At 36.5% G+C, this 13,411-nt stretch overlaps 1 protein-coding gene across 1 annotated transcript; it reads right to left on the reverse strand.

The window, feature by feature from the left end:
• Nucleotides 1-7,686: 7,686 nt before the first annotated feature.
• LOC132631079 (zinc finger BED domain-containing protein RICESLEEPER 2-like) lies at nt 7,687-10,361 on the reverse strand. Its single transcript, XM_060346681.1, has 4 exons — nt 10,016-10,361; nt 9,111-9,929; nt 8,268-8,433; nt 7,687-7,801 (listed from the first exon to the last, which is right to left on the reverse strand). The coding sequence occupies exons 1-4, from the start codon at nt 10,359-10,361 to the stop codon at nt 7,687-7,689; spliced, it is 1,446 nt and encodes a 481-aa protein (XP_060202664.1).
• Nucleotides 10,362-13,411: the final 3,050 nt, after the last annotated feature.

The following is a 13,411-nucleotide window of genomic DNA, read 5'->3' on the forward strand; positions in this document are numbered from 1 at the left end:
AATTATAAAACTTAAAAGAAGACTTTTTTTGTGAGAACGTCATGGATTGGATGTTTGACAATAAAATAATATTTATAAATATAATGCCATAACATTATTCAAATGTTTGACACAAAAAAATCCATCAAATGTAAGTGAAAAATAACAACCTGCAATGTGAAAGCAAATAACTTAAAATTGAAAATATAACCTCAATTCAAAATCCAAAAGAAAAAGTTTAACATAATACTCTTATGTCAAATTCAAACATTACATAAGTAAGTTCCAACGTAACTTAAGTAAATAATTCAAAATAAAGAAAAAATATAAGTCTATAACCTCATTCACAACGAAATTCTACTTTAATAACGTCACTCATTATATGCCAAGTTTGTTACTGACTCATTCTTTCCAATATTAAGAGGTGTAGGTTCAAAAATTAGAATAATAACACAGTTATGCTAAATGATGGAACCACAAAAAGTAAAGGTTGAGAATGAGAAGAAAGGAAATGAAAAATAAATAATATAAAAAGAAAAATATTTTTAAAAATAAAAATAATAAAAAAGTAAAAACAAAAAAGAAATAAAAATAATAGAAATAAAAAAAAATCAAAAGAAATTAAAATAATAGAAATTAAAAAAATAATAAAAAAAAGAAGTAACCTTGTGATTACAGGGTGTAATTACATCCAATTCTCAACCCCCTCCCCCCGAGAATTGGAGAGTGTAATTACACTCTCTCAATTACACTCAATTCCCACATAACTGTGTAATTACTTGGTCAAACAAACAGGCCAAACTGTATAATTACACTCAATTCCAATTACCTGGGTGGCTTTCCAAACAGGCCCTAAGAACTTTAATTAGTACTTGTAATCTAAATGTCATGGATGATGGGTTGAGCTAGTCGTTATGATGTATGAAGTATTGTTATGGTGTATGAAGTATTTTGTTATGGTGTTTGAGGTATTGTTTTAGTTTGATTTTTTGCACCACAAACTAGAAACGTCGGGGTGCATTACTGAATTCCTATGGTAATATAGCTGGAAAAAATGGAATCTGTTAAGCAAAACAGTAAATTGTAAAGTTTTAGTTTAGTTTTTTTGCAGTACAAACTGGAAAAACTAAATCTGTAAATTGTAAAGCAAAAATGGATAACAAAACTGAAAAATGGACACTGCAAAAATGCAAAACTGAAACTATAAAATGAAAAAACTGGAATCTTAAATTTAAACAACAAACAAGCTAGACAATAATTTCAATACTGTAACGACCCGTTTGGCCGTTATAGTGTTTTGACCTATTTAACCTTGTTGACCCTTCCCCAAGTCCTGTTAGTATGATCTATGACTTAATGAAGTCATTGGGTTGGTTCCCGCAAGGTTCGAGTGTAAATTGAGTCATTGATGGAGAAGTTAATTAAGTTAACGAGTTAGAGTTGACCACGGTCAACGTTTGGTTAGGATGACCCCGTGTCAATGTTTTGGAAGTTCCAACAAGTTAATATGATAATTTTGAACTTATCCACAAGTTTTGGTGAGGTTCCGAAGAGTTTCAGACGGGTTTGGGTTTTGTTGCGCTCGTATTCGATGTTTTCGCCGTAGGTCTTTGGCTAGAAAGGGCTCCATATTGATCAAACAACCTTTGTTTTGTGTGAGGATTGAACCATTAGATCCGTACGTAATTACGAAGCTATAGCAAAAAGAATCGTCGCGTTCCGCCTCCGTATGAGGAAGTTATGATCATTTTTGTGCGGACTGTTCCAACATGTCCGCTATAGCTGACTCAATGCTGCTATAGCGGGACTGCTGCAGCAGACATGGTGACCGCTACAGCGACCAACGGGGGCAGAATACCCTATTTTTATATTTTAACTCCGAACCATTACCCACAAGACCCCAAAAATCAGTTTTCAAGAGAGAAAGAGGCAAACTTCATTCCATTCATTGATCAAAGCATCTTAGAGGGTAAGTCCCCACCTTTATTTGTTCTTTTTCCTTTCTTCTTCAAGCTCCATGATTAGTTTAAGGTCCATTATGGTGGGTGAAAATCCTAGAACCTTAGAATTAGTAAAGCCTTAAATAATTGATGGGTTGGTTGTTTTATTGTCGATTACTCATCTAGGAGTATAGATTATCACTTTCTAGGAAGGGAATTTGATTTCTTTTGGTTGTAATTGCATGTTGAGACTTAGGGTTCTAATAAAAATGTTAACTTTGTCCTAAAATCTGTTTGAAAGGGTAAAATTGATTAGAAACCCATGAATTGAAGGTTAATGATTTTAGAGATAGAAGTCATGATAAATTCACCATTAAATGATGGTTTCATCCATTGAAAAGGGTAGAAGTAAGTGAGTCTTCTTCCCCAAATTGTTGTTCTTGTTTAAATACATGGTTTGTTGCTTACTTAGCATCATATTGTTAGACCTTGAGTGTTCTGAGGCGCTTCGGAAATAAAAGGCTAGTGTGGAATAATTTGTGGCTCCTGTTCTGCGTTCAAGGTAGGTTACGACTTACTTTAGTTAGACTTTGATTAGCTAAACGTATGTATTGTGTAGAATTGACGGGATAAAGCATGATTAGGTCTTTGGACCTGGTGGTTTGGTTGGATATTAGCTAGGTTGGTATGACTTCTGATTATGTGGGTTTGTCGCCGTTATTTAAGCATTGTAAAGGTGTAGTTGTATTCATACTGTGGTGATTCGGGATGGATTTCTATTAGGTTGATTGTTATTGATGGTGGCTTGTTGCCCTGTTATTGTGATTAGACTTGTCATCTGAATTGTTGTGTTGTAATACGTGTTGCACTCAATTCTCTCTTATTGTGAAGCACATCTTTGGAGAAAGAAAGGTTAATGAGTTTAGAATTGGACTGTGATATATACTTATGATAGTACTCAGATGAAAACTTGATGTATGAATTACTGTTGAATCTCTTAGCCTTATCTGACTTTTTTTATGCTTTTATGCTTTTCTTGAGCCGAGGGTCTTTCGGAAACAGCCGTCCTACCTTGGTAGGAGTAAGGTCTGCGTATACTTTACCCTCCCCAGACCCCACGATGTGGGATTTCACTGGGTTGTTGTTGTTGTTGTTGTTGTTGTTGATAATATATAGAAAAATGGAGCATCTTGGTGATACAGGACTTAGTTGTGAGCCATACTTGCTATATGTGGAAGTAAAGAGGGACATAGCCTCTTATATTGGTTGAGACGGTTGGTATGATTCATTTCATGGTTGAGCTGATCTAAGTCTTGATATGACTTGTGGCTTTGTGACTTGTACCTTCATTGTTGCTTTATTGGTTTGCATTGATTTACCATGTTTACACTCATTTATGCATTCATACACTCATACATGATGGAAATGATTCGGAAACGTTTCATGAAAGACTTGTGGCATGATGATTTGTGTTTGACATTGATATTGCTAATTGCTCGTAGTTCGTACATACTAATGAACTGGAATACGTTGAGACATACATTGTGATGTGAAATCGGCGAAGAAGTTAATATAATCTTCTTGTTGAACTTGTGATATTATTTAATATATGGTACTTGATAATTGCTCATTGAAAGTCATGTGACATAAACATATATATATATATATATATATATATATATATATATATATATATATATATACACGAAAAGGCACATTTGACCGGGGGTGAGGATGTGGCCTGGTTGTGAGCTCGTGGTCTGAGGTTCGTTCCGGAACGAGTAGTACATGATATATACATATATACGAAAAGGCACATTTGACTGGGGGTGAGGATATGGCCTTGAGTGTGGCTCGGGTCCGAGGAGTGATTCCAGAACTAATGGTACATGGACACCATGGGTCCCCTGCAGGTCATGACTACTGGGCAATGGCACCAGTTAGCATGTATGTACAGTTCGGGTGATTGGCAGTGCATTGCATTGCATTGCATGTACTTCATCATATTTTGCATTGCATATAATTACATCTTATTATGCATTATTATATACTCGTTTAGTTCTGATTTTGGTATGGTTTATTGAATGGCTATTATGATATAGATATGATCATTGACTGAGTTAAATTGTGGATTAGTGACTCTACCTGGGGTCGGAACTTGGACTTGTGATTATCAGGTGAGATTATTGAGACTTGACAGACTTGTGGTTTTAGAAGCTTCATCTTAGGTTGTGACTCTGTTATGGGATATTCGGTGACTTGGATTTGAGTATTAAGTGTCTATCTGTTTATCTTGTTGATTTTATGCTTATATACGTGAACTAATCTTAGTCGGCCTATGATGCTTACCGGTACATAGTGTTTGTACTGATACTACCTTGCTGCATCCTTTTTTAGTGCAGATTGTGTTTCAGAGATTTCATCCAGACTACATCTCTAGCTTGAAGCTAGTTTGCTCGATTAGATCCGAGGGTGAGCTTCTACCCATGCCATGCCACCTGAAGATCTCTCTTTCCAGATGTCTACTCACATTCCAGACATTATTTGTTATTGTGTTTGAGATATACTTCATTCTTTAGACATTGTTGGTTAGAGTCCTTGTACAATGACTTTCAGATTTTGGGGGTGTAATAGTTAAGACTTCTGTACTTATATTATTTATTATTTATGACTTGATAGACTATTTATTCATTCACATGTTCATTGATTGTTTAAGTATAAATGATTAAAAAAGTTAAAATTGGCTAGTGATTAATAGGTTAACAGGTAAGAGTTCGCCTACTAGTGATAATAACGTAGGTGCCTGCACGATCGGTAATTAGGGTCGTGACAAATACATATCAACCATAAACTTTCAAACTACATTAAATAGCAAGTTAAGATGCATAACCCCAAAAACAAGTCAATACCAAATGATAACATCACGTCCAACTTGTCACAACCAAAACCCCATAACAACTAAAACCTCACAACAACTATAACCAAAACATTAAATGTACTGTCAAGGCAGTAATTACAACACTTCAATTGTACCCAATAATATACAACATAAATAAATATAGTTTCACTAGCATTCAACTTCAATTACACTTGTTGCTTGCAATAACCCTTTCTTGCTTGCAACTTGGTCAATCTTTTGTCATGACCCAACCCGCCATGACTGGCACCCATCTAAATCCTAGTGGGCGAACCAACATACAAAACACCTATCCGTTCAATTCGTTTTTTTTTATATAAATCAAGCTAAACAATTATTACTCATTTAATAATAAAAGAACAAGTAAATCATACCATAAATACTGTAGTAAGTGCAGAAGTTCTAACTATTACAATCCCCAAAATCCGAAAGTCATCGTATAGGACTCTAAGCCAAAAACATGTCTAAGAATCTGAAGTCTAACAAGTAAGTAATCCATAATGTCTAGAGTACGAAAAGACATCATAGCAAGAAGATCTTCAGGCGGCCTGGCATGGGAAGAAGCTCACCCCAAAATCCGTCAACAAGTATCCTCCACGCTAGATGTGAGGACGATCAGCGGTCACTATATCAAAATCTGTACTCAAAGAATGCAGCAAGGTAGTATTAGTACAAACACTATGTACCGGTAAGCATCATAGGCCGACTAAGATTAGTATCATGCATATTTCGTAAAATCAATAGAATAAAACAAGCCAGTCAATAGTCAGGAACATCAATAAATCACAACAAGTCAACCAAGAACAATCACAATAAATCACCAAGATGTCAAGCATCACAATCATGTAAGTCAACAACGGGAATAAATTTACCATAATAACCACACACACTGTACATACATGCTAGCTGATGTCTTAGCTCAGCAGTCATGACCTGCAGGGGACCCATGGTGTCCATGTATCATTCGTTCGAGAATACTCCTCGGACCCGAGCGCAAACCTCCGCTCCGGAACGAACCTCGGACGCGGGACAAATCAATGTACCTCTCTTTTCCAGAACTATCCTCGGACCACGAGCCCATAATCTAGGTCACATGTGTGTCTTTTCATACCTCTTACATAACATTATTTCTTACCTTTCAGTATCAATACTCAACTCATCATTTCAATGTCATAATACTATTGAAAAGATTAGGAGCTCGTTTGGATTGACTTATAAGTTGCTTATAAGCTGTTTTCAGTTTTTTTGAGTGTTTGGCTGGCCAGCTTAAAGCTATTTTGTGCATAAAATAAGCCCAAAAATATAATTGGGCCCATTTGACTTATCTTATCTAAAGGAGCTTATAAGCTGAAAACAGCTTATAAGCCAAAAAAAATAAGTTAGCCTACCCCAACTTTTTTTTTTTGACTTATAAGCTGTTTCCAGCTTATAAGCTGCTTATTTTAAGCCCATCCAAACAGGCTCTAGATTAGCTTCTCATCACAACACATCCACTGCAGATTCAATCACACAGGAATAATGGCACGAAGCCTACACAAACACTCAATTCGCATTCACATAAGAGTTTAGCCACACAATGTCGTGCATGAAAACTAGACATGCTTTGTCCTAAGGAAATCACAAACATACAATCAATTAACCAAAGTCTAACTTAAGTAAACCGTAACTTACCTCAAAGTAGATCTGGAACAATGCCTGTCACTCTGCTACAGCCTTTCCTTTCCTCAAAGCCTCAATACGTTTGCGGTCTAAAAATAGAAGGCTTAATGAGTCACATTGCTCAATTTGCAAATACCAAGGCAATAAATACCCTTCCCTCTCCCCATTCTAAGGGTGGATGATTTTCTAGGTGATAAACAACCTATCAAAGCCCCTAATATTCATAAATCATCAATTTATACCACATTCTATCAAACATTCCCATTACAAGCAGTTTTCTATGGCAAAGACACTATTTTTATAGAACCCTAGGTCTCAATCAATTAGTTTACTATTCTAAATGTTCAATTTATGACAAATAGCAACTAATCAATCCATTTAAATAATGATAAATACGCATTAATAATCCCAACCCATCAAGTTTAGAAGGTTTATTGATATTCTAGGGTTCCTACTTCACTTTCACCATTATAGACCCGTGAAGATGATTACAATAACGGAGGGAATGGAATGGTAGAATGGAAAGCAAAGAGACTTACCTCTCAAGGTTAACTTGCCCTAGCTTGAAAATCCTCTCTAGGTGCTTGTTGGGAAGTGTGTTGGTGTGTTATGAATGAAAATATAAAACTAAGGCATTAAAAACCTGATTCTGCCTTCCTGTCGACTGTTGCGGTAGTCACTACGCCGCTGCAGCGGTCCCGCTATAGCGGCCAAGCCACCGCTATAGCGGACCCAAGATAAATCCGCTCACCGCTATAGCGTTCACCACCCCGCTATAGCGGCATCGCCGTAGCGGCCAATGGCCCGCCACAGCGTTCCCAACAGCGGTCAGCCCACTGCCACAGCGGTGCATTTTGGGCAGTAAGCTCGATTTTTTGTCTAGTTTTCCCCCTATCACCCCACATTTCACCCAAGGCCTCAAAAACACAACACAAAATATGTATACATACAAAAAGACGCCCTACGAATCCACCCGCGGCCTCGGAATTCCCAATGGAGTCCTAAATTCCCATAACGACCAGAAGGGTCGTTACATCCTTGTTTGTTCAACCGATTTCCAGTTATGGGAGTCTTTCCTTGACATTTCAGCTTTGGTGAGGTACTCAAATTTGATGGCACACTCACACCACTTGCATCACCAACAAAACTAATCTACCTGGTTGCAACTGGTATACTTTGCAACAGCCTCAATTAAAATCTGGTCTTTGCCTCTGAGAAACTCCTTGGCCTTGTAGCAATGTTATCCTCAGCCTCAAAGTCTGGATACTCAAAATCTGGAAATACAGTGTTGCTAATGGACTGTGAACTACATTATAACATTTGAAGATCTGGTCTGTGAATAAGACTGGATGGGAACTGGATCAGCTGGAAAAAAATTGGGTTGTGAACTTCATTTTCATTCAACATGTTCATCACCTTCATGAAAAATAATAATTAATAATTAAGTATACATAGAGAGTAAAAGAAATAATGAAGAACAAAAATTTAGATGTCATTACCTCTACTATCCTCAAACATCTTTATAATTGGTTTGTGTCTAGCTTCCAATTAGGGGTGGGCGTTCGGTTCTTCGGTTCGGTTTTCTCATACTTCGGTTCGGCTATTTCGGTTTCGGTGTTTTGAAAGTGGACACCGAACCGAACCAAACTAGTTCGGTTCGGTTCTTTTGGTTTCGGTTTCTTGAAGTTTGGTTCGGTTCGGTTTCGGTTTCGGTTTTTTCAATTCGGTGTTTTCAATTCAGGCTTTCAGCACCACAGTTTCAACAGCAGCACCACAGTTTTAGCAGCAGCAGCAGCACAACTGAAACTGTGGCAGCAGCTGCACAGCTGAAACTGTGGCAGCAGCACAGTTCAGCAGCAGCAGCACAACTGAAACTATGGCAGCAGCACAGTTCAGCAGCAGCAGCATAGTTTCGGTAGCAATAGCAACAATAGTTATCTGAATGCTCAAAACCAGCAACAAACAACGTACAAGACAAAAACAAGCAACACAAACAACATAACGATAAAATAAGCAGCAGCCAAACAGCCAAACGGCCAAACAACATAAATGTCCTAAATTTTAGCTCCAAATACAAAACATAAGTTGTAACACTAAGTGTTAAATCCATCGTCTCACATAACAATCATAATTAAGTCCGAAATTCACCAAATTCAAAACATAAGCTTAAATTTGAAGGTGAATCCGCCTATCTTCAAGACATCTCTCAATATGCTTCATTAAGCTAGATGTGCCATTTTCTCTATGACAATTAAGTATCGCACCGCATGTTAAGCACCTAGCTTTACACCCTTCTTCATTGTTTTGAACCATCACAAAATGTTCCTAAACTTGTGAGCGAGCTCTAGAAGGCATGGTTGAACTTGAAAATAACAAAAAAATAGATAAAACCAAAAGTTAGAATATAACTTTCAAGATAAAAGAACAAAACTACAAAATAAAGTATTGAACTTACCACTAGTAACAAAGAAGCAAATTGCAATCATACATCAACAATGGAAGGATCTCTTCCACTATTTGTCATGTCTAAAGATAATTTAATCAAATATGTCATACAACATAAAAAAGTATATTATTTTTCACTAAAACACATAAAAAAAAATACAAAATCTTACCAAGTTCGAGTTCCTTAAGATGATCCAAACGTTCTTCCACACTAACAGATTTAGTCTCTTTCCTAAGCCAATCTTGAACACAAATAAGAGATTGCACACATTTAGGAGTCAACGAACTTCTAAACGAATCAAGTACACGACCGCCGGTACTAAATGCACATTCCGATGCCACACTAGAAATCGGAATAGCCAACACATCACGAGTCAACTCTGAAAGAACAGGAAATCTAGGAGCATTAACTTTCCACCAACGTAAGATACTAAACTCAATGGCGGTTTCATTTTCATCTATTGGCTCTTGTTCTTCACCAATGTATTTTTCGAACTCAGATTTAGCATACCCACTTCCAGAATCTTCCTTTTGTTTCTTCAAGTGAAGCTTAGTTCTCAAAGCATTTGATTTCACACTTGAAGAGGACCCGGAACTAGAAGTTACATCAGATGTATCATGAGATGAAGTAGATACAGAAGGAGACAATTGATGATGAGATGCTCTTGAATAATTTTTTAGATACTCTTCAAACAAAGATTTCATATAATCGTACACTCCTTCGCTTACTTTCTTTCCAACTTCCTCCCCAAATAGCTCTTCAAGTGCAAAGCTAATATACACAAACTTATTGCGAGGATCCAATACGGAAGAAATAAAAATCATTTTGTTCATCTTTTCAGGATCACCCCAATACTTCCTGAACTTTTCTCTCATCCGCTCATCCATTTTACTCAAACTAAGATCTTTACTTGCTACACACGCTTTCAAATATGCATCAAGCTCACATATATCCTCAAAATTAACATTAGAAGTAACATAATGTGAACCTGAAGCCTTTACGGTGAGTTCGTAAAATCTTTCAAGAAACTTTATCACATTCTTACATTCACCCAATCATCACATTCAAGCGTACCTGCGACACTTCCATCTTCACAAACATGAGTAGCAAGATAAGTTTTAAAAATCACATCAAAAAAATCAAACCTATCAAATGCCTTCTCAAAATTTTGTGTCGTGTTCAACATCGCGTAGGTGGAATTCCACCTAGTAGGCACATCTAGAATTAATGTTTTAGCACATCCCACCTTTTGAACTTCACAACATTTCTTAAAGCTTCTTGTTCTTGCCGAAGATCCTCTAACATACCTTACCATTTGCCTAACACGTTTAACAGAAGCATCAATTTCCTTCAAACCTTCTTGCACAATTAGATTAAGTATGTGAGCCATACATCTCACGTGAAGATGCTTACCATCCATTATATTAGCTCCCTACATATTAAACTGTTTAGACAATTCTCTAACTGTAACATCATTTGAAGAAGCATTATCAACAGTAATAGTAAATACCTTGTCCAAGTTCCAATGAAGCAGGCAATTACTAATAGTCTCAACCATGTGCTCACCCTTATGACTAGTGACATGGCAAAAATTCAGTATTCTTTTATGCAACTTCCAATCTTTATCAATAAAGTGAGCAGTCAAACACATATAATTATTTTTTTGCAATGATGTCCATGTGTCTGTGGTAAGGCACAATTTTGAATGTGCTTCTATAAAAGACTTCTTCAAATTTTGTCTCAGTTCATTGTAACGTTCATAACAATCCCTAGTTATTGTTCTACGGGAAGGAATTTGAAACAGAGGTTGGGGTTGACTCATAAACTTCTTGAAGCCTTCCTTTTCTACAAAGCTAAATGGTAGTTCATCAATAATTATCAACTCAGCTAAAGCCCTCCTAATTAATTGTTGATCAATTTCCCAATGCTCCTCTATCTCATTCTTATCCTTAGATGGAAAATGTATTTTTTCTGAGTGGGAGGTTTAATAAGGGATTTATATGCGTTGCACCTCAATAAATGTTGTCTCAATCCCGTTGTCCCATTTACAGTTGCAGCAGCAAGATCTTTTTTACAATACTTACACTTCGCTCTATCAATTCCCTGTACAACAATCTTCTCAAAAAATGACCCCAAACAACAGATCTAGATTGCATTTCTTTTCTTTTCTTTGCTACCTGGGTGTCAAGTGAGTTATCATTGCTATCAGTATCATGTGTATTAGGTATGCTACCAGTTGAATCGACAACACTTAATTTAGTTTCATCCGCCATCTACGAAAATTAAAGAGAAAATATAAGGCATTGTAAGCCAGCACGTTAAAAACCAAAAGCTCAACGAAAAATAACAGCACAACCACCAGCTATCAGGTATGATAAAAGTCTTTTTCTTTTTTCCATATACATAGAGATCTCAAACAACTACCCATTTAATTACAACAAATTCACAACCACCACATATCATGTTACAGCAATCAAAACAGTAGCAAGAAACTCACATCAACAAGATAATAACGCAAAGCAGTGAAAAACCATAAATTCACCATAGACGACATAACAAGCAAAACAAAAGATACCAAAAATAACCATAAATTCACAACTAAAAGAGCAAAATAATAACGACCTAATTGACAACAAGCAGAGACATAAAAAGCACGACCAAAGTCAGCTTTCTAATAAATAAGTCTGAACATTTCTAAGAAATATACTAGTGGATAAGTACACTATTTTATTTAAAAACCAAAACACAACAACACACACTAAGTCTGAACATTTTTAAGAAATATACTAGTGAAAGAACTGATGAAGTCGATTAGGAGAAGTGTGTGAGAGAGAGAATTCACTGCCAGAAGTGAGGACTGAGGATTAGGAGAACTGAGAGAGAGAAATACTAACTCTGTCGCCACCGGAACTTGGAAAAGAAGTAGCTGCCGAACTTGGAAGAGAAGTTGCCGCCGCTGCTGTGAAGGGCAAACTTTGAGCTCAGAAGTTTGAAGCTCTGAGACAGTGAGAAGTGAAAATTATGTATACGTTGATGTCTAATGATTGATACAAAAGAGTGAAAGTGGGCTTGGGTAATTACTAATTAGAGATACAAGATAAAGATTGAAAGAGGGCTTGGGTTCTATTTCTTTTTGGCTTAAATTTAATGGGAATGGGCCTGAACTATTTAATATTTTTAGGCTAATACATAAAATTTCGGTTTAAAACCGAAAACCCAAAAAACCGAACACTAAACCCCGAACACCGATCCGAACTCCGAAATTTTTGAAAATTTAAACTGAACCCGAATTGAAAACCCGACAACCCGAACACCGAAAAAACCGAATTAATTCGGTTCGGTGCGGTCCGGTTTTTCAGTTTTCGGTATTTATGCCCAACCCTACTTCCAATATCCATCCATTAAAGGACTCAGCTGGGTTATTATCCACTGATTGGTTCTTGCAAACAGTATCAAAGACTGCCCAACTCCATTTTCTGGTGGATATTTCGAAAGATCATCAACAACAGCCTTACGATCATCATCCACTAGTTTCATACTATTTAGTTGATCTTGTTAATCCTCTTCATATGAACTCCATGCAGCCCACCAAAAATACCTCTTGTACTCCCCAAACCCATATGTCTTGCATCAATTTGCTTCTATGTGTTTAACACAGAATCTGAAGTGGACCTCAGGGAGAACTTTCTGGATTGCATCAATCAAACCATACAGATCAAGAACTAAAAGAAAATAGTTAAGTACACATAAATAGTGACAGAAGTGAGACAAATGAAAAAATAAAAATCTAGTAAAGTATGCATGCTTTCTGCATATCTGATATAAGAGTGACTCCTTCAACCATTCCAAGATCCAATAACAATTGTAGCTGACTTAAGAACTAGTTTCAATACACTTTTATTTCTTTATCCACAACAGCCCAAGCTAATGGATAAAGGTGGTTTGCAGAGTCTTGAACAACTGCCACCAACAACTGACCTTTAGCCTTTTCTTTCAAAAAGGTCCCATCTAAGCCTATAAAAGGTCTCAGCCCATTCTTAAACCCTCTCTTTCATTGTATGAAAACAAATATGCATCCTTAAAAACCATCTTTTTCTTTAGCAAGAGCATCTTTTGATAAGTTAATTATCACATCACTTCCAGGATTACTCAACTTCAGCTCATTAGCATAAGCCATAAGCTTGTTATATTCATCAATAAAACTACCATCGAGCTTCTCCAGAATCATTCGCTTGGCCCTCTTACACTTTGAGTCACTAACATTAACATTAAATGCAGCTTTCAAGCTTGTCCTCATATCTTTTATCTTAATTTTTAAATTACCTTGTAACCCTCTCTTAAAATATGTAACTATTGTATTGGCATCAACTCTATGATTCTCAAATGCAGGCTCACAAGTGTGCTCAGAAACTAAGGTATTGAAAGTAAACCCACTCCCTAAAGAATCCTTAGATATATGGCAGACAAAAG

Source organism: Lycium barbarum, chromosome 3 (genome assembly GCF_019175385.1).
Source record: "Lycium barbarum isolate Lr01 chromosome 3, ASM1917538v2, whole genome shotgun sequence".
NCBI classification, from domain to species: domain Eukaryota; kingdom Viridiplantae; phylum Streptophyta; class Magnoliopsida; order Solanales; family Solanaceae; genus Lycium; species Lycium barbarum.

What these genes read in the sequence shown, in the direction of transcription:
- LOC132631079 (XM_060346681.1), bottom strand. Translation starts at nt 10,361, where the DNA reads ATGGATGGTAAGCATCTTCACGTGAGATGTATGGCTCACATACTTAAT. An exon ending in TGAAGATGGAAGTGTCGCAG is followed by an intron (nt 9,930 to 10,015) that starts GTACGCTTGAAT and finishes TAAAGGCTTCAG; the next exon opens with GTTCACATTATGTTACTTCT. An exon ending in CTGCTGCTGCTAAAACTGTG is followed by an intron (nt 7,802 to 8,267) that starts GTGCTGCTGTTG and finishes GTTATAATGTAG; the next exon opens with TTCACAGTCCATTAGCAACA.